At 47.9% G+C, this 19,744-nt stretch overlaps 1 protein-coding gene and 1 long non-coding RNA gene across 5 annotated transcripts in view; both read left to right on the top strand.

The window, feature by feature from the left end:
- LOC110532734 (disco-interacting protein 2 homolog B-A) overlaps positions 1-19,744 on the top strand; it is a 96,972-nt gene that overhangs the window by 47,283 nt on the left and 29,945 nt on the right. For both annotated transcript variants that reach the window (XM_036988801.1, XM_036988802.1), the window contains exons 5-15: positions 1,862-2,077; positions 2,349-2,495; positions 5,479-5,598; positions 7,632-7,829; positions 8,051-8,142; positions 8,623-8,733; positions 8,902-9,025; positions 12,704-12,813; positions 17,435-17,537; positions 18,748-18,906; positions 19,210-19,329. In XM_036988801.1, coding sequence (XP_036844696.1) covers positions 1,862-2,077; positions 2,349-2,495; positions 5,479-5,598; positions 7,632-7,829; positions 8,051-8,142; positions 8,623-8,733; positions 8,902-9,025; positions 12,704-12,813; positions 17,435-17,537; positions 18,748-18,906; positions 19,210-19,329 — 1,500 coding nt within the window. The remainder of the gene's footprint in view (positions 1-1,861; positions 2,078-2,348; positions 2,496-5,478; positions 5,599-7,631; positions 7,830-8,050; positions 8,143-8,622; positions 8,734-8,901; positions 9,026-12,703; positions 12,814-17,434; positions 17,538-18,747; positions 18,907-19,209; positions 19,330-19,744) is intronic.
- Positions 9,064-12,696, top strand: LOC118966101. Of its 3 annotated transcripts, none has more exons than XR_005053330.1 (3): positions 9,064-10,567; positions 10,698-11,206; positions 11,316-12,696. It is a non-coding gene; the product is annotated as an uncharacterized LOC118966101 (long non-coding RNA). The 3 variants fall into 3 exon arrangements; XR_005053331.1 differs by having other exon boundaries at positions 11,297-12,696; XR_005053329.1 differs by having other exon boundaries at positions 10,698-11,911; positions 12,042-12,696.

Genomic DNA, 19,744 nt, shown 5'->3' with positions numbered 1-19,744 from the left:
CACAGCTTTAACCCTACAACAGGAGGTTCCACTGTTCCCCGTTCACTAACAATGTAACCCACCTGGGGGTTCCACTGTTCCCCGTTCACTAACAATGTAACCCACCTGGGGGTTCCACTGTTCCCCGTTCACTAACAATGTAACCCACCTGGGGGTTCCACTGTTCCCCGTTCACTAACAATGTAACCCACCTGGGGGTTCCACTGTTCCCCGTTCACTAACAATGTAACCTGTTTACTAACAATGTAACCCAATGTATGATTTTCGGTCTGGTTTTTAGAAAAACCTACTCCGCTGATTCATGTCTACTTTACTTGACTGACTTCATCAGGAAAGAGATTGATGAGGGAAATCTGTGTGGAATGGTACTGCTTGACCTACAGAAGGCCTTTGCTACAGTTAACCACTGTCTCCTAATCGTCAAACTGGATGCACTGGGGTTAAGCAGCAGCCCTCTAGGCTGGGTAAAGTCCTATTCATCAGGAAGGGAGCAAGTAGTAGAGGTTAATGGTTCACTGTCTCAGGCACAAACCAATGAGTTGTGGCGTTCCGCAGGGGAGCGTGCTTGGGCCTCTGCTGTTTTTATTGTATATTAATGATATGAAAGATGCTTGTTCTTGCCGTGTTTTTTTCTTTATGCGGATGACTCTACACTTCTGGTGTCTCACAAATGTAAAACTATGTTGGAGAGCATACTTAGCACAGAGTTGACTAACATTAGCAAATGGCTTGGAGATAATACGCTATCTCTGCAATTATTTTTGGATCCAGACCTAAATTGTGTAGTTCGTCTGAAATCAGAGTGTAGTTAGGGGGTGAGGTGCTGACTACCTCTGTTAGCTACTTGGGATGTATCCTTGGTGGAAGCTTTGGAGGTGTGAGCATGGCCAATAAGGTGCTAGGGAAGGTTAATGACAGGACTACGTTTTTGGCTTGAAAATCCAAGCTGCTTGATAAGGACTGCATGAAAGTGCTAGTTACTGCCCTCATTCAATGCCATTTTGGCTATGCTAGTACTTCCTGGTTTGGGGGCTTATCTTGACTTATGAAGGGGAAGCTCCAGATGGCCCAGAATAAGCTGATCAGGGCAGTATTGAAGGTGAGTCCATGTACTCACATAGGCAGGAGCTGCTTTCAGGAACTAAACTGGCTGCCTGTTGAGGCTAGGGTGTCCTAGATTAGAATAGGTTTGGTTTTCAGGAGTATTTATGGTCCTGCGCCCAGATATCTAAGTGATTACTATCCTCGTGTTAGGGATGCACACAATCACAGCACCAGATCAGGTGTTGCTGATGTGTGCTTATACAGGTTCAGGAGTAATGCTGGGAAAGGTACTGTCTAGTATACTGGAGCCTCAGAATGGAATGAGTTGCCTCTGCCTATAAAAACAACGTCCTCTCTGGGCAGTTCTAAAAATAAACTTCAAATACATTTGATGTCTTCTGTGCCCATATGAATAACCCCTATGATGTAACTGGAATGAGGAGATGTTCTTCTTCTCTGTTTTTGATGAGATAGATGTTCTTCTTCTCTGTTTTTGATGAGATAGATGTTCTTCTTCTCTGTTTTTGATGAGATAGATGTTATTCTTCTATGTTTTTGTTTTATTATTTCACTGCCATACTGTGTTGGATATTGCCTATTCATCTTGTCTCAAGAGGACCACAATGGAAATAAGTCCCAGACTTTGTGTGTTGATGATTTTATTCATGTGCATGTATGGCTTTAAGTTTTATGTGTGCTTGTTTTTTTAAATGGTCGAATGAATAAACTAAACTAAACACCTGTGGGGTGCCACGGCAGCTATTTTGCGCAACTAATCTCACCACACATCACAAATGTGGTTCTGTCTCCCTGTCAGACACATCGTCAGCGTCTGAGGACGAGGGTTCCCTGCGTCGCCAGGCAGCTCTGAGTGCAGTGCTGGTCCAGAGTCTCCAGAGCCCAGACTACTGGATCAACCGCTCAGTGCAGAGTTCCTCCTCCACCTCCTCCTCCACCTCCTCCACCCTGTCCCACGGAGAGAATAAGACCCCCACTTCCGCACTGGCCGACATACTAGCGAGCACACGCATAGGTGCGACACACACACACACACACACACACACACACACACAACCCACACGTGCATGGGTAAGACACACACCCTACAAACAAACACACGCGTAGGTAAGACAAACACAGCCAAGCATGCATAGGTTAACCCACACAGAAACCTATTTGTAAGTCTAACATCCTGCAAATACACAGGTTTGGATGATCGACTAACCTGGTTTAGGTGTCCTATAGAATAGCGCTAAAGTCAACCATCTGAGTGTCTAACTCCCCTCTCCACCTCTTTCCTCCAGAGAACAGTGTCCCCCCAGACGTGACATCCTCAACCCCTGAGAGGCGTTCAAGGGTGGACTCTAGGGTGGACCTGCCCCCCAATGCTATGCCCAGGGGGATGCCCCGAGGACAGAGCCGCACCAGCATGCTGGATACCACCGCTGACGGTATGTGCACGCGCACACACACACACACACACACACTGTATAAAACACTGCAGAACAGTGACACGCTTGTAGAACACACTGCAGAACAGCATCACGCTGGTACAACACACTGTAGAACAGCATCACGCTGGTACAACACACCGCGGAACAGCATCACGCTGGTACAACACACCGCGGAACAGCATCACGCTGGTACAACACACCGCGGAACAGCATCACGCTGGTACAACACACCGTGGAACAGCATCACGCTGGTACAACACACCGCGGAACAGCATCACGCTGGTACAACACACCGCGGAACAGCATCACGCTGGTACAACACACCGCGGAACAGCATCACGCTGGTACAACACACCGCGGAACAGCATCACGCGGGTACAACACACCGCGGAACAGCATCACGCGGGTACAACACACCGCGGAACAGCATCACGCGGGTACAACACACCGCGGAACAGCATCACGCGGGTACAACACACCGCGGAACAGCATCACGCGGGTACAACACACCGCGGAACAGCATCACGCTGGTACAACACACCGCGGAACAGCATCACGCGGGTACAACACACCGCGGAACAGCATCACGCTGGTACAACACACCGCGGAACAGCATCACGCTGGTACAACACACCGCGGAACAGCATCACGCTGGTACAACACACCGTGGAACAGCATCACGCTGGTACAACACACCGCGGAACAGCATCACGCTGGTACAACACACCGCGGAACAGCATCACGCTGGTACAACACACCGCGGAACAGCATCACGCTGGTACAACACACCGCGGAACAGCATCACGCGGGTACAACACACCGCGGAACAGCATCACGCGGGTACAACACACCGCGGAACAGCATCACGCGGGTACAACACACCGCGGAACAGCATCACGCGGGTACAACACACCGCGGAACAGCATCACGCGGGTACAACACACCGCGGAACAGCATCACGCTGGTACAACACACCGCGGAACAGCATCACGCGGGTACAACACACCGCGGAACAGCATCACGCGGGTACAACACACCGCGGAACAGCATCACGCTGGTACAACACACCGCGGAACAGCATCACGCGGGTACAACACACCGCGGAACAGCATCACGCTGGTACAACACACTGCGGAACAGCATCACGCTGGTACAACACACCGCGGAACAGCATCACGCTGGTACAACACACCGCGGAACAGCGTCACGCTGGTACAACACACCGCGGAACAGCGTCACGCTGGTACAACACACCGCAGAACAGCATCACGCTGGTACAACACACCGCGGAACAGCGTCACGCTGGTACAACACACCGCGGAACAGCGTCACGCTGGTACAACACACCGCGGAACAGCGTCACGCTGGTACAACACACCGCAGAACAGCATCACGCTGGTACAACACACCGCGGAACAGCATCACGCTGGTACAACACACCGCGGAACAGCGTCACGCTGGTACAACACACCGCAGAACAGCATCACGCTGGTACAACACACCGCGGAACAGCGTCACGCTGGTACAACACACCGCAGAACAGCATCACGCTGGTACAACACACCGCGGAACAGCGTCACGCTGGTACAACACACCGCAGAACAGCATCACGCTGGTACAGCACACCGCAGAACAGCATCACGCTGGTACAACACACCGCAGAACAGCATCACGCTGGTACAACACACTGCAGAACAGCATCACGCTGGTACAACACACCGCAGAACAGCATCACGCTGGTACAACACACCGCGGAACAGCATCACGCTGGTACAACACACCGCGGAACAGCATCACGCTGGTACAACACACCGCAGAACAGCATCACGCTGGTACAGCACACCGCAGAACAGCATCACGCTGGTACAACACACCGCAGAACAGCATCACGCTGGTACAACACACTGCAGAACAGCATCACGCTGGTACAACACACCGCAGAACAGCATCACGCTGGTACAACACACCGCAGAACAGCATCACGCTGGTACAACACACCGCAGAACAGCATCACGCTGGTACAACACACCGCAGAACAGCATCACGCTGGTACAACACACTGCAGAACAGCATCACGCTGGTACAACACACCGCAGAACAGCATCACGCTGGTACAACACACCACAGAACTTTTTTAATTAATGTAATCTGTTTTTTCTCAGAGATAATGGTACATTGACAAAACAACATTAAATGAATCTCATCCTCATTCCAGTTGTGTTGAGAATGCTGCTAACATGCTAGATTTAGTTTTGTGGTGATCTGTTTTTCTGTCCTACGTGTCATGTCTTTCATTACAAAAGGAAACAGAAAAGGTCATATGAATCCAACTGTGAGGGGGAGGGGTCTGGGGAGATGTCCGGGGAGGGGTCTGGGGAGGGGTCTGGGGAGATGTCCGGGGAGGGGTCTGGGGAGATGTCCGGGGAGGGGTCTGGGGAGGGGTCTGGGGAGATGTCTGGGGAGGGGTCTGGGGAGATGTCTGGGGAGGGGTCTGGGGAGGGGTCTGGGGAGATGTCCGGGGAGGGGTCTGGGGAGGGGTCTGGGGAGATGTCCGGGGAGGGGTCTGGGGAGATGTCTGGGGAGATGTCTGGGGAGATGTCTGGGGAGGGGTCTGGGGAGATGTCCGGGGAGGGGTCTGGGGAGGGGCGATGGAGTCGTCTGTGCTGTCTGTTTGTCTACTCTTCACAGAGAGAAATACCCTTCTGTTTTTGACCCCAAGTTTAGTTCTACTATATCTACCTGTGCTGCTTTCAAAGCACAGACCATGATGACCCTTTACTCAGTCTGTGTGTGTGTTTGCAGTTATGCGCATGCTTGTGTTGTTTGTGTCTCTGTATGATCGTGACTGAGTGTGTGTGTCTATGCTCACTTGTCAATGATCATGTGTGTAATTCCCTTCCTCCTGCCTCTACCTCGGTCCTGCCTCTGTCCTGCCTCTACCTCGGTCCTGCCTTTGTCCTGCCTCTACCTTCGTGTCCAGGTGTACCAGTAAACAGCCGTGTTTCCACTAAGATCCAGCAGCTACTCAACACTCTGAAACGGCCCAAGAGACCTCCGCTCAGTGACTTCTTCCTGGACGACTCAGAGGAGATCGTAGAGGGTAAGATGCAAAGGACCCACTCCAGTACTTCAAAAAATATTCCAACATTCCCAGAGGTGTAAAAGTACTTTAAAGTACTACTTAAGTAGTTTTTTGTGGTATCTGTACTTTACTATTTATATTTTTGACAACTTTTATTTTTACTTCACTACATTCCTAAAGAAAAGAATATACTTTTTACTCCATACATTTTCCCTGACACCCAAAGTACTCGTTACATTTTGACAGGAACATTTTGACAGGAAAATGGTCCAATTCACACAGTTATCAAGAGAACATCCCTGGTCGTCCCTACTGCCTCTGATCTGGCGGACTCACTAAACAGAGAACATCCCTGGTCATCCCTACTGCCTCTGATCTGGTGGACTCACTAAACAGAGAACATCCCTGTTCATCCCTACTGCCTCTGATCTGGCGGACTCACTAAACAGAGAACATCCCTGGTTGTCCCTACTGCCTCTGATCTGGTGGACTCACTAAACAGAGAACATCCCTGGTTGTCCCTACTGCCTCTGATCTGGTGGACTCACTAAACAGAGAACATCCCTGGTCATCCCTACTGCCTCTGATCTGGAGGACTCACTAAACAGAGAACATCCCTGGTCATCCCTACTGCCTCTGATCTGGTGGACTCACTAAACAGAGAACATCCCTGGTCATCCCTAATGCCTCTGATCTGGTGGACTCACTAAACAGAGAACATCCCTGGTCATCCCTACTGCCTCTGATCTGGAGGACTCACTAAACAGAGAACATCCCTGGTCATCCCTACTGCCTCTGATCTGGTGGACTCACTAAACAGAGAACATCCCTGGTCATCCCTACTGCCTCTGATCTGGAGGACTCACTAAACAGAGAACATCCCTGGTCATCCCTACTGCCTCTGATCTGGAGGACTCACTAAACAGAGAACATCCCTGGTTGTCCCTACTGCCTCTGATCTGGTGGACTCACTAAACAGAGAACATCCCTGGTTGTCCCTACTGCCTCTGATCTGGTGGACTCACTAAACAGAGAACATCCCTGGTCATCCCTACTGCCTCTGATCTGGTGGACTCACTAAACAGAGAACATCCCTGGTTGTCCCTACTGCCTCTGATCTGGTGGACTCACTAAACAGAGAACATCCCTGGTCATCCCTATTGCCTCTGATCTGGTGGACTCACTAAACAGAGAACATCCCTGGTTGTCCCTACTGCCTCTGATCTGGTGGACTCACTAAACAGAGAACATACCTGGTCATCCCTACTGCCTCTGATCTGGTGGACTCACTAAACAGAGAACATCCCTGGTTGTCCCTACTACCTCTGATCTGGTGGACTCACTAAACAGAGAACATACCTGGTCATCCCTACTGCCTCTGATCTGGTGGACTCACTAAACACAAACGCTTTGTTTGTAAATGGTGTCTGAGTGTTGGAGTTTGCCCCTGACTATCCGTCAATAAAAAGAAAATAAATAAAATTGAGCCTTCTGGTTTACTTAATATAAGGAAGTTGAAATGATTTATACTTTCACTTATGATACTTAAGTACATTTTAGCCATTCATTCCATGTACTTTTGATATTTATATTTAAAGTATATTCCTGAAAATGATGTAGTAAGTGGAAAGTAGATATCTGTCTCTTTTATTAGTCTTCATTAAACCAGTAGAAAACTAAACTTTACTCTTGTTTTTTTATACTCTTTCCTTTTCTTCCCCATTTTCTTCTCCCATGCCTTATTATTTTCCTCCTCCTTCCATCCCTCTTTCCTCTCCTACTCTCCTACTCTCCCCTCTCCTACTCTCCTACTCTCCCCTCTCCTACTCTCCTACTCTCCCCTCTCCTACTCGCCTACTCTCCCCTCTCCTACTCTCCCCTCTCCTACTCTCCTACTCTCCCCTCTCCTACTCTCCTACTCTCCTACTCTCCTACTCTCCCCTCTCCTACTCTCCTACTCTCCTACTCTCCTACTCTCCCCTCTCCTACTCTCCCCTCTCCTACTCTCCTACTCTCCCCTCTCTTACTCTCCTACTCTCCCCTCTCCGTAGTACCCCAGCCGGACCCCAACACCCCCAGGCCAGAGGGCCGTCAGATCATCCCAGTGAAGGGGGAGCCCCTGGGTGTGGTCAGTAACTGGCCCCCGGCCCTGCAGGCTGCCCTGGCACGTTGGGGGGCTTCACAGGCCAAGAGCCCCGCTCTCACCACCCTGGACGTTACCGGGAAACCCCTCTACACGCTGACGTACGGTAGGTCTCACCGTCTGACATGGCACGCGGCTCCCTATATGACGGAATAGGGAGACATTTCAGGCTAACCCACAGTCTCAGATTGGACTTCTTTAGTTTATAACTAATGTTTTGTAGTTCAGAAGATCACCCTCCTCTCAGTCAATCTATGGAGAGCTGAGGTCATATAGTCTCCTCTGAGAAATTGCTCTTCTCTCTCTCGCTCTCTCTCTCTGTCTCAGGTAAACTGTGGAGCCGCAGTCTGAAGCTGGCCTACACTCTGTTAAACAAACTGGGCACGAAGAACGAACCTGTCCTGAGACCTGGAGATAGGGTACATGGTGAAAACACACAGCCACACAGACACAGATAACTTCCTCCACTCTTCTCTCCTTCACGCTATATATACCACATTGATTGATTGATGTTTATTTAAAAACATGATCTGTGTCTTCTCCATGCAATGCACAGACAACACAATAAACAATATAAGATATTCCCCATTGTGATGCGGGTTGACGTTTATTGTCATGAATCTTGCCTTGGAGGCAGAACTGAGCGATTTACGCTAGATGGGCCAGTTGCAAAGTCAAAATTGGCGAAATCGTAAAATTTCATGAAAACAAGGCATTAGGCATTAGGGTTAGCAGTGTGGTTAAGGGTAGGGTTAAAATCAGATCTAATGGCTTTGTGGCTGTGCCAGCTTGTGACCACTCTGCAGAGCTCCCTCTAGTGCATGAGTCATCCCAGTAAATGCCAAAATGCCATTGTGCGATGCTGTACTGTGTCTGAAACTGTACTCTCTATCCCCTAGGTGGCATTGGTGTACCCTAACACTGACCCTGCGATGTTCTGGGTGGCCTTCTATGGCTGTCTCCTAGCAGAGGTCATCCCTGTCCCCATAGAGGTGCCACTGTCCCGACAGGTATGGACTTCAATACCCACTCAGTCATATCTGGGTTCAAATTCTATTTAATGAACTATAATACAATCCCTTGATATTACACAGCAAAATACAGTGGCATTTAGAAAGTAATGATCTAGATTTTCCTTTGTCCTTTTCAAATGCTTGTATTTGTGTTTCACAACCCAGGACGCAGGCAGTCTGCAGATTGGCTTCCTATTGGGCAGCTGTGGGGTGGGCCTCGCCCTGACCAGTGAGATCTGTCTTAAAGGACTGCCCAAGACTCCCCAGGGAGAGATCATGCAGTTCAAAGGTCAGCACATATTGCTGGTAGATGTCCATTATATTGTGGATAGGTAGACGTCCGTGGTCATGTGGGTAGGTAGACGTCATGTGGGTAGGTGGACGTCATGTGGGTAGGTGGACGTCCGTGGTCATGTGGGTAGGTGGACGTCATGTGGGTAGGTGGACGTCTGTGGTCATGTGGATAGGTAGACGTCATGTGGGTAGGTGGACGTCCGTGGTCATGTGGGTAGGTGGACGTCATGTGGGTAGGTGGACGTCTGTGGTCATGTGGGTAGGTAGACGTCATGTGGGTAGGTGGACGTCATGTGGGTAGGTGGACGTCTGTGGTCATGTGGGTAGGTGGACGTCATGTGGGTAGGTGGACGTCATGTGGGTAGGTGGACGTCTGTGGTCATGTGGGTAGGTAGACGTCATGTGGGTAGGTGGACGTCATGTGGGTAGGTGGACGTCTGTGGTCATGTGGGTAGGTGGACGTCATGTGGGTAGGTGGACGTCATGTGGGTAGGTGGACGTCTGTGGTCATGTGGGTAGGTGGACGTCATGTGGGTAGGTGGACGTCATGTGGGTAGGTGGACGTCTGTGGTCATGTGGGTAGGTGGACGTCATGTGGGTAGGTGGACGTCTGTGGTCATGTGGGTAGGTAGACGTCATGTGGGTAGGTGGACGTCCGTGGTCATGTGGGTAGGTAGACGTCCGTGGTCATGTGGATAGGTAGACGTCATGTGGGTAGGTGGACGTCATGTGGGTAGGTGGACGTCTGTGGTCATGTGGGTAGGTGGACGTCATGTGGGTAGGTGGACGTCATGTGGGTAGGTGGACGTCTGTGGTCATGTGGGTAGGTGGACGTCATGTGGGTAGGTGGACGTCTGTGGTCATGTGGGTAGGTAGACGTCATGTGGGTAGGTGGACGTCCGTGGTCATGTGGGTAGGTAGACGTCATGTGGGTAGGTAGACGTCCATAGTCATGTGGGTAGGTAGACGTCATGTGGGTAGGTGGACGTCCGTGGTCATGTGGGTAGGTAAACGTCCGTGGTCATGTGGGTAGGTAGACGTCCGTGGTCATGTGGGTAGGTAGACGTCCGTGGTCATGTGGGTAGGTGGACGTCATGTGGGTAGGTAGACGTCATGTGGGTAGGTAGACGTCCGTGGTCATGTGGATAGGTAGACGTCCGTGGTCATGTGGATAGGTAGACGTCATGTGGGTAGGTAGACGTCCGTGGTCATGTGGGTAGGTAGACGTCCGTGGTCATGTGGGTAGGTAGACGTCCGTGGTCATGTGGGTAGGTAGACGTCCGTGGTCATGTGGGTAGGTAGATGTCCGTGGTCATGTGGGTAGGTGGACGTCCGTGGTCATGTGGGTAGGTAGACGTCATGTGGGTAGGTAGACGTCCGTGGTCATGTGGGTAGGTAGACATCCGTGGTCATGTGGGTAGGTAGACGTCATGTGGGTAGGTGGACGTCCGTGGTCATGTGGGTAGGTAGACGTCCGTGGTCATGTGGGTAGGTAGACGTCCGTGGTCATGTGGGTAGGTAGACGTCATGTGGGTAGGTGGACGTCCGTGGTTATGTGGGTAGGTGGACGTCCGTGGTCATGTGGGTAGGTGGACGTCTGTGGTCATGTGGGTAGGTAGACGTCCGTGGTCATGTGGGTAGGTAGACGTCCGTGGTCATGTGGGTAGGTAGACGTCCGTGGTCATGTGGGTAGGTAGACGTCATGTGGGTAGGTGGACGTCATGTGGGTAGGTGGACGTCTGTGGTCATGTGGGTAGGTGGACGTCATGTGGGTAGGTGGACGTCTGTGGTCATGTGGGTAGGTGGACGTCTGTGGTCATGTGGGTAGGTGGACGTCATGTGGGTAGGTGGACGTCATGTGGGTAGGTGGACGTCTGTGGTCATGTGGGTAGGTGGACGTCATGTGGGTAGGTGGACGTCTGTGGTCATGTGGGTAGGTAGACGTCATGTGGGTAGGTGGACGTCCGTGGTCATGTGGGTAGGTAGACGTCATGTGGGTAGGTAGACGTCCATAGTCATGTGGGTAGGTAGACGTCATGTGGGTAGGTGGACGTCCGTGGTCATGTGGGTAGGTAAACGTCCGTGGTCATGTGGGTAGGTAGACGTCCGTGGTCATGTGGGTAGGTAGACGTCCGTGGTCATGTGGGTAGGTAGACGTCCGTGGTCATGTGGGTAGGTGGACGTCATGTGGGTAGGTAGACGTCATGTGGGTAGGTAGACGTCCGTGGTCATGTGGATAGGTAGACGTCCGTGGTCATGTGGATAGGTAGACGTCATGTGGGTAGGTAGACGTCCGTGGTCATGTGGGTAGGTAGACGTCCGTGGTCATGTGGGTAGGTAGACGTCCGTGGTCATGTGGGTAGGTAGACGTCCGTGGTCATGTGGGTAGGTAGACGTCCGTGGTCATGTGGGTAGGTAGATGTCCGTGGTCATGTGGGTAGGTGGACGTCCGTGGTCATGTGGGTAGGTAGACGTCATGTGGGTAGGTAGACGTCCGTGGTCATGTGGGTAGGTAGACATCCGTGGTCATGTGGGTAGGTAGACGTCATGTGGGTAGGTGGACGTCCGTGGTCATGTGGGTAGGTAGACGTCCGTGGTCATGTGGGTAGGTAGACGTCCGTGGTCATGTGGGTAGGTAGACGTCATGTGGGTAGGTGGACGTCCGTGGTCATGTGGGTAGGTGGACGTCCGTGGTCATGTGGGTAGGTAGACGTCCGTGGTCATGTGGGTAGGTAGACGTCCGTGGTCATGTGGGTAGGTAGACGTCCGTGGTCATGTGGGTAGGTAGACGTCCGTGGTCATGTGGGTAGGTAGACGTCCGTGGTCATGTGGGTAGGTAGACGTCATGTGGGTAGGTGGACGTCCGTGGTCATGTGGGTAGGTGGACGTCCGTGGTCATGTGGGTAGGTGGACGTCCGTGGTCATGTGGGTAGGTAGACGTCCGTGGTCATGTGGGTAGGTAGACGTCCGTGGTCATGTGGGTAGGTAGACGTCCGTGGTCATGTGGGTAGGTAGACGTCATGTGGGTAGGTAGACGTCATGTGGGTAGGTAGACGTCATGTGGGTAGGTAGACGTCATGTGGGTAGGTAGACGTCCGTGGTCATGTGGGTAGGTAGACGTCCGTGGTCATGTGGGTAGGTAGACGTCCGTGGTCATGTGGGTAGGTAGACGTCCGTGGTCATGTGGGTAGGTAGACGTCCGTGGTCATGTGGGTAGGTAGACGTCCGTGGTCATGTGGGTAGGTAGACGTCCGTGGGCATGTGGGTAGGTAGACGTCCGTGGTCATGTGGGTAGGTAGACGTCCGTGGTCATTTGGGTAGGTAGACGTCCGTGGTCATGTGGGTAGGTAGACGTCCGTGGTCATGTGGGTAGGTAGACGTCCGTGGTCATGTGGGTAGGTAGACGTCATGTGGTTAGGTGGACGTCCGTGGTCATGTGGGTAGGTGGACGTCCGTGGTCATGTGGGTAGGTAGACGTCCGTGGTCATGTGGGTAGGTAGACGTCATGTGGATAGGTGGACGTCCGTGGTCATGTGGGTAGACGTATGCCCACTAATGTTCCTAATAGCACCGGTTAATAGCTACAACTTTTGGATCTTTGTCCGGTCATCAAACTGACTTCTAGTAGTGGTCTGTGTATACTTTATGCTGATGGTTGTGTTCTGCCTCCCAGGTTGGCCCCGTATGAAGTGGGTTGTGACAGACACCAAGTACCTGACCAAGCCATCTAAAGACTGGCAGCCCCACATCCCCACCGCCAACACAGACACAGCTTATATCGAGGTGAGACGTGTCCTGAACATTGTGTGTATTTTATGAAGAAAAAAAATCCTAGTTGTCGTTTTGTGTATGTCTGTTTTTGTGTTTTTTTAAACTTGTGTATTGCTTAGCACTGACCCCATTTAGTCGACTGGCTGTTGGTCCACTGAGATTTCTTTAGTCGAGCAGCAACAACAACAATAAACAGACATCTACAGTGGTTCCTCCTTTAAAAGTTGTGATCTTACACCGTGGGACTTAGAGGTACCCAGTGTCACGGCTTCATTGCTCCAGACCACCACAAGGGGGAGATAGAGCACTCATTATGCATTTGTGTTTTTATATGACCAATCATAACGAGTGGTTCCAATGACACATTTTTCCCTGGTGACTTCAGCAAAGATGGCTGACAAAACATTACGGGGAAGAAAATATAAGTAGTTATAACGAGTCAAGCAAAAAATGTACAATTGAAAGAAATATGTTAGTTAATGTAGAGACAAACGATTGTGCATAGTTTTTTGGCATAAAGTAAATTTATGAAAATCACTATTATACGTTTTTTTTTTCAGCCATATCCAATACCATGTGTATCAAACTCATTCATTATACACTTCAACAGTGTTTACCACTCCTGCTCCTGGGACATCAATGATTACACATTGTAACTATGCAACAGACTGGAAAAATGACGGGCTATTTGCGCTGAGACCGGCATAATAATGTAATGAAACAAGCAGGAAGCAGGTTTCGAACCCTCAACATTCTAGACCAAAGTCCAGTACGCTATCGACTGTGCCCAAATGTATGAATTGGGGTTTTGGACGATTTTTCTGGCTAAAAACACTTTATCAATTGGAATCTTTAACGTGGAAAGGGGAACACGAGATTAACTACTACAAAAAAACTGCTAAAGAACACTCTAATGTTCACAACTACATATACTTTGAACTCGCGAAAAGTGGGAGATGCGGTCAGGAATCACTGGCATGGTTTATCATTGGACCCAGCTTTGCCAGCTGAATTCAAGAATCCACCACTTATTGTATATAGGAGAGGTCACAATTTCCGCAATAAATTGATCCATGCCAACTGCCAGCCACAAAAGAAAATCAGCCAGGCTCTTTTACGTCCTCTTCCAAATGGTAGCTATAAATGCAGAGGTTGCACACAGTGCAACAATATGATGAAGTGTGAATATTTCTGCCACCCACATACAGGAAAACGGTTCCAAATGAATGACATTATTACGTGTTCCACCACCCATGTTATCTGCATTATTAAATGTCCATGTGGGCTGTGCTATGTAGGTAAAACCTCTCGTTCTCTCAAACAGAATCAGTGAATATAAAAGTTCAATTAGGAGAAACGACAGGGATTATCCAGTCTCAGTACATTTTAATGACCTAAAACATTACATTTCTACCCTTTTTATTTTTGTATTTTTAATTTTTAGATTTTGTGGCATAGAGAATGTTAAGATATCAGACAAGGGAGGTGATATAAATAAGACTTTCAATCCTCCAATCCTGTAGTCTACTACCGACCTACACCTTGTACAGCGCCATATTTTCCATTCCATCCTATCGGAAACCCTGAGGGTTCTGTTTTTTGTTATTCTCTGAATAGAATCACCATAATATTTAATCAAATGAATTAAGCCAAATTTCTTAAAATTAATCCCATATACTATGTTATTACAAAAAAGGTTTTACATTCTTTGGTAATGCCAATACGGAATACTATCAAATGATTCTCAAAGATTCCCTCTGGTGGTCAAACTAGCAATAACTTGCAGTAAGAATTAAATGACGTGCCACAGAATACTGCGGCAGCTCGCAAGTAGTGCCGCAGAATGACGCAACTTTTAAAGGAGGAACCACTGTAATCATGGTGTACAAGACACCTGTCTGAGTGGACTGATGCATTGTGTAGGCCGTTGGGATGGCACAGACCATCAGTCTGACGTGCTACTGAAATTCCTTCTGGTTATATTATGTAAGAAAAATGGTGAAAACATGAGTAAAAATATTATTTTATGACAAATGCTCTTTCTCCTGTGTTGGATAGTGGTCGCTGTCAGGTGTCCCCGGTTTTGAAACGTATCAGTGGGCTGTTGAATTGGCGCCTTTTCCTAGACCATGTTGTGCTGAATAGCAAAGTTAACCAGCATATTGGTTAACTTGCGGTGAAGGCAGCAGCGGAATTATGAGACGAGTAAACAGCCCTTACCTTTATTGTCTACGAAAAGTCAGGAGAGAGGAAACCTCAACTTAATTAGGTCTATAATCAATAACCTAACTGTTAAATGTGCCTGGCTTTAAAAATCATCCACATAAATCTACAGAAATAAGACCGATCCTGATTCTCTTGCCTGTATGAGTGTTTGTTTAACCTGTCTAGGACTGGGGAACGGGAATCCCGTTCCGCTAGCGGAACCTTTCGCCAACAGCCAAAGAAATTGCAGGGCGCCAAATACAAATCAACAGAATTCTCATAAATCACATTTCTCAAACATACAAGTATTAGGCACCATTTTAAAGATACAATTCTCGTTAATTGTCTGATTTCAAAAATGCTTTACAGCAAAAGCTCCACAAACGATTATGTTAGGTCACCACCAACTCACAGAAAAGCCCAGCCATTTTTCAAGCCAAAGAGAGGAGTCACAAAAAGCACAAATAGAGAGAAAATGAATCACTAACCTTTGATGATCTTCATCAGATGACACGTTTTGTTCGGTAAAGTTCATATTTATATCCAAAAATCGTATTTTACATTGGCGTGTTACGTTCAGTAGTTCCAAAACATGCAGTGATATTGCAGAGAGCCACATTAATTCACAGAAATACTCATAATAAATGTTGATGAAAATACAACTATTATACATGAGACTTTAGATACACTTCTCCTTAATGCAACCGCAGTGTCAGATTTCTTTTAAACTTTAAGGAAAAAGCATAATCTGAGAACGGTGCTCAGAGCCCAAACCAGCCAGAGAAATATCCTCCATGTTGGGTAGTCAACATTATTCATAAATAGCATTATAAATATTCACTTACCTTTGATGATCTTCATCAGAATGCACTCCTAGGAATCGCAGTTCCACAATAAATGCTTGTTTTGTTCGTTAATGTCCATTTATGTCCAATATTTTCTTTTGTTTGGGCGTTTGGTAAACAAATCCAAGAGCGCGATCTGGTCCATTCGGACGAAACATTCAAAAAGTTATATTACAGGATGAAGAAACTTGTCAAACTAAGTATAGAATCAATCTTCAGGATGTTTTATCATAAAAGTTCAATAATGTTCCAACCTGGGAATTCCAATGTCTGTAGAAAAGCCATGGAACGAGAGCTAACTCTCGTGACCGCGCGTCATGAGGCTGTGACACTCTGCCAGACAAAGAGCTCTCATCCGGTCCCACTTCACAGTAGAAGCCGCATTCAAGTTTCTAAAAACGGTTGACATCTAGTGGAAGCCTTAGGAAGTGCATCTTGACCCATATCTCACAGTTTTTTCGATAAGGCTGAGTTCAAAACTACAAACCTCAGATTTCCCACTTCCTGTTTGGGTTTTTGCCTGCCATATAAGTTCTGTTATACTCACAGACATCATTCAAACAGTTTTAGAAACTTCAGAGTGTTTTCTATCCAATACTAATAATAATATGCATATATTAGCATCTGGGGCTGAGTAGGAGGCAGTTCACTCTGGGCACGCTATTCATCCAAAAGTGAAAATGCTGCCCCCTATCCCAAAGAAGTTAATAGCCTACTGATTCTGTGACCACCAAGCCTCACGCAACCCACATGTTCGATTTAAAAAATACTTTTTAATCTTTGCTATGCTGTAATAAAGGCTTTACAATTTTTTTCATCTATAAGTCTTTGCTAGATAAAGCTCCGCCTTATCTCAGCTAACTGGTCACCATAACAACACCCACCCGTAGCATGCGCTCCAGCAGGTATATCTCACTGGTCATTCCCAAAGCCAACACCTTTGGCCGCCTTTCCATCCAGTTCTCTGCCGCCAATTACTGGAACAAATTGATAAATCTCTGTAGCAGGAGTCTTATATCTCCCTCTCTAACTTTAAGCATCAGCTATCTATCTGAGGATGTTTTACCTAAACAAATGAGGAGTTTCGGTAACAACTTTTCAGTCAGAAATTGCATTTATTATGTTGTCGCTTCATTAACACGGACAGTCCGATGCACTTTGATGTTCTGTGGTGGTCGTTGCAGCAGGGAGGAGAGCGAGACAATGGGTGCTAGTCACACAGTCACTCGCTGTCTTTTTTAATGTTATTTAACACAGAGCAGCAAGTTTGAGCCAGGCCCGGCACAATCAAATCAATTGGGGTCGGACTCCCTCTCGTCATTTGTGTGTCTTAATCATTTAATCAAAGAGTGTGCTTAAAGCATCAGACAAGCTCAGTGAATATAGCTGATTTGATTAAAACACATAGGATGTGTCTATATATGGAAAAATGCGTATAAAAATTTCAAGAAATCGATTGGTCGAAAGAGCAGACGACTCTTGGTCGACCAAGATTTGTTTTTAGTCGGGGACAGCCCTAGTATCGCTGATTTATTTTGTGATTGCATTTATTTCTTTAACTCTGTGTTGTTCTGTTCTCTCAGTACAAGGCCAGTAAAGAGGGGACGGTGATGGGAGTAGCCGTGTCTAAGATAGCCTTGTTGACACACTGTCAAGCCCTGACACAGGCCTGCAACTACTGTGAAGGTAAGTGCATGATTAACACACACCATTGAGCCCGCCCTCCTATAGCCGCTCTCTCGCACACTCTCTCTCATATATATTTATATATATATACATATATTCACTCAGATCAGCTTTTAGACAAAGAGCACTTAGCCTCTCTTTGTCTCAGAGAACATTAGATCCCATGAGGGGAATCCACAGAGGCAGGCAGGCAACCACACTGTTCCTGGAACACAGTGTTGCCTTTGTCCACAGTTAAATCAGCTATATTGTAGACTTATCATGTGATATAAAGCTGTTGTTACATGTCCTGTGGTAACCTCGCTATATGGAGAATGTACTTTTGGTATCCTTCAAGTGTCTATGTACAGTGGGGCAAAAAAGTATTTAGTCAGCCACCAATTGTGCAAGTTCTCCCACTTAAAAAGATGAGTTGCATCCAAAGAACACCATACCTACTGTGAAGCACGGGGGTGGAAACATCATGCTTTGGGGCTGTTTTTCTGCAAAAGGGACCAGGACGACTGATCCGTGTAAAGGAAAGAATGAATGGGGCCATGTATCGTGAGATCTTGAGTGAAAACCTCCTTCCATCAGCAAGGGCATTGAAGATGAAACGTGGCTGGGTCTTTCAGCATGACAATGATCCCAAACACACCGCCCGGGCAACGAAGGATTGGCTTCGTAAGAAGCATTTCAAGGTCCTGGAGTGGCCTAGCCAGTCTCCAGATCTCAACCCCATAGAAAAATATTTGGAGGGAGTTGAAAGTCCGTGTTGCCCAGCAACAGCCCCAAAACATCTGCTCTAGAGGAGATCTACATGGAGGAATGGGCCAAAATATCAGCAACAGTGTGTGAAAACCTTTTGAAGACTTACAGAAAACGTTTGACCTCTGTCATTGCCAACAAAGGGTATTTAACAAAGTATTGAGGTAAACTTTTGTTATTGACCAAATACTTATTTTCCACAATAATTTGCAAATAAATTCATAAAAAATCCTACAATGTGATTTTCTGGATTTTGTTTCTCATTTTGTCTGTCATAGTTGTAGTGTACCTATGATGAAAATTACAGGCCTCTCTCATCTTTTTAAGTGGGAGAACTTGCACAATTGGTGGCTGACTAAATACTTTTTTGCCCCACTATATCTGCAATCTTTCAAATGTTTGAATCCTTTATGACTGTGATGTGCATTGAAATAAAGTATTTCAAATATTTGTGTCCTCTCAGGAGAAACATTGGTCAATGTCCTTGACTGTAAGAAGGACATGGGCTTGTGGCACGGGGTGCTAACCAGTGTCATGAACAGGATCCACACCATCACTGTACCTTATGCTGTCATGAAGGCCTGTCCCATGTCCTGGGTGCAAAGAGTCCACATACACAAAGGTAAGGCTACAGTTAGCTAATAACTTTTATATTGAAAACTGCATAGACACTAGCACGCATTAGCATCCTAAACGGCATGCTATGGATTAAGGTAGCCTGGATCGGGTTCATTAGGAAACATTGTAGCAAAACTTTTTAAGACGTTGTCCGAAGGAACGTGATATTACCTCCCTGTTTCAGACTTTTTCTTCTCAGTTTCGTGCCTAATGGACATGACCCATATTATTAGCGATTAGAATTAGCACTATGTGTTGAGGCGATGAGCTGTGAGCCTGAGCTGTCCCTCTTGTTTCTCCCCTGCAGCACGTGTAGCCGTGGTGAAGTGTCGTGACCTCCACTGGGCTATGATGGCTCACAGGGACCAGAGAGACACCAACCTGTCCTCCATACGCATGCTCATAGTAGCTGATGGAGCCAACCCCTGTGAGTCATACACACACACACACACACACACACACACACACAGACACACACACGGACCAGAGAGACACCAACCTGTCCTCCATACGCATGCTCATAGTAGCTGATGGAGCCAACCCCTGTGAGTCATTCACACACACACACACACACACACACACACACACACACACACACACACACAGACACACACACACACACGGACCAGAGAGACACCAACCTGTCCTCCATACGCATGCTCATAGTAGCTGATGGAGCCAACCCCTGTGAGTCATTCGCACACACACACACACACACACACACACACGGACCAGAGACACATCAACATGTTCTGTGAGTCATGTATACGTAGCAGACATCACTCATGATTGCTTTATCTATTCCCCAAACTATTGTTTGTCCTGGCATTGACCTCTCATAG

Source organism: Oncorhynchus mykiss, chromosome 9 (genome assembly GCF_013265735.2).
Source record: "Oncorhynchus mykiss isolate Arlee chromosome 9, USDA_OmykA_1.1, whole genome shotgun sequence".
NCBI lineage: Eukaryota > Metazoa > Chordata > Actinopteri > Salmoniformes > Salmonidae > Oncorhynchus > Oncorhynchus mykiss.
Note: the sequence above shows the minus strand (reverse complement) of the source record. Positions and strands in the feature narration are given on the sequence as shown.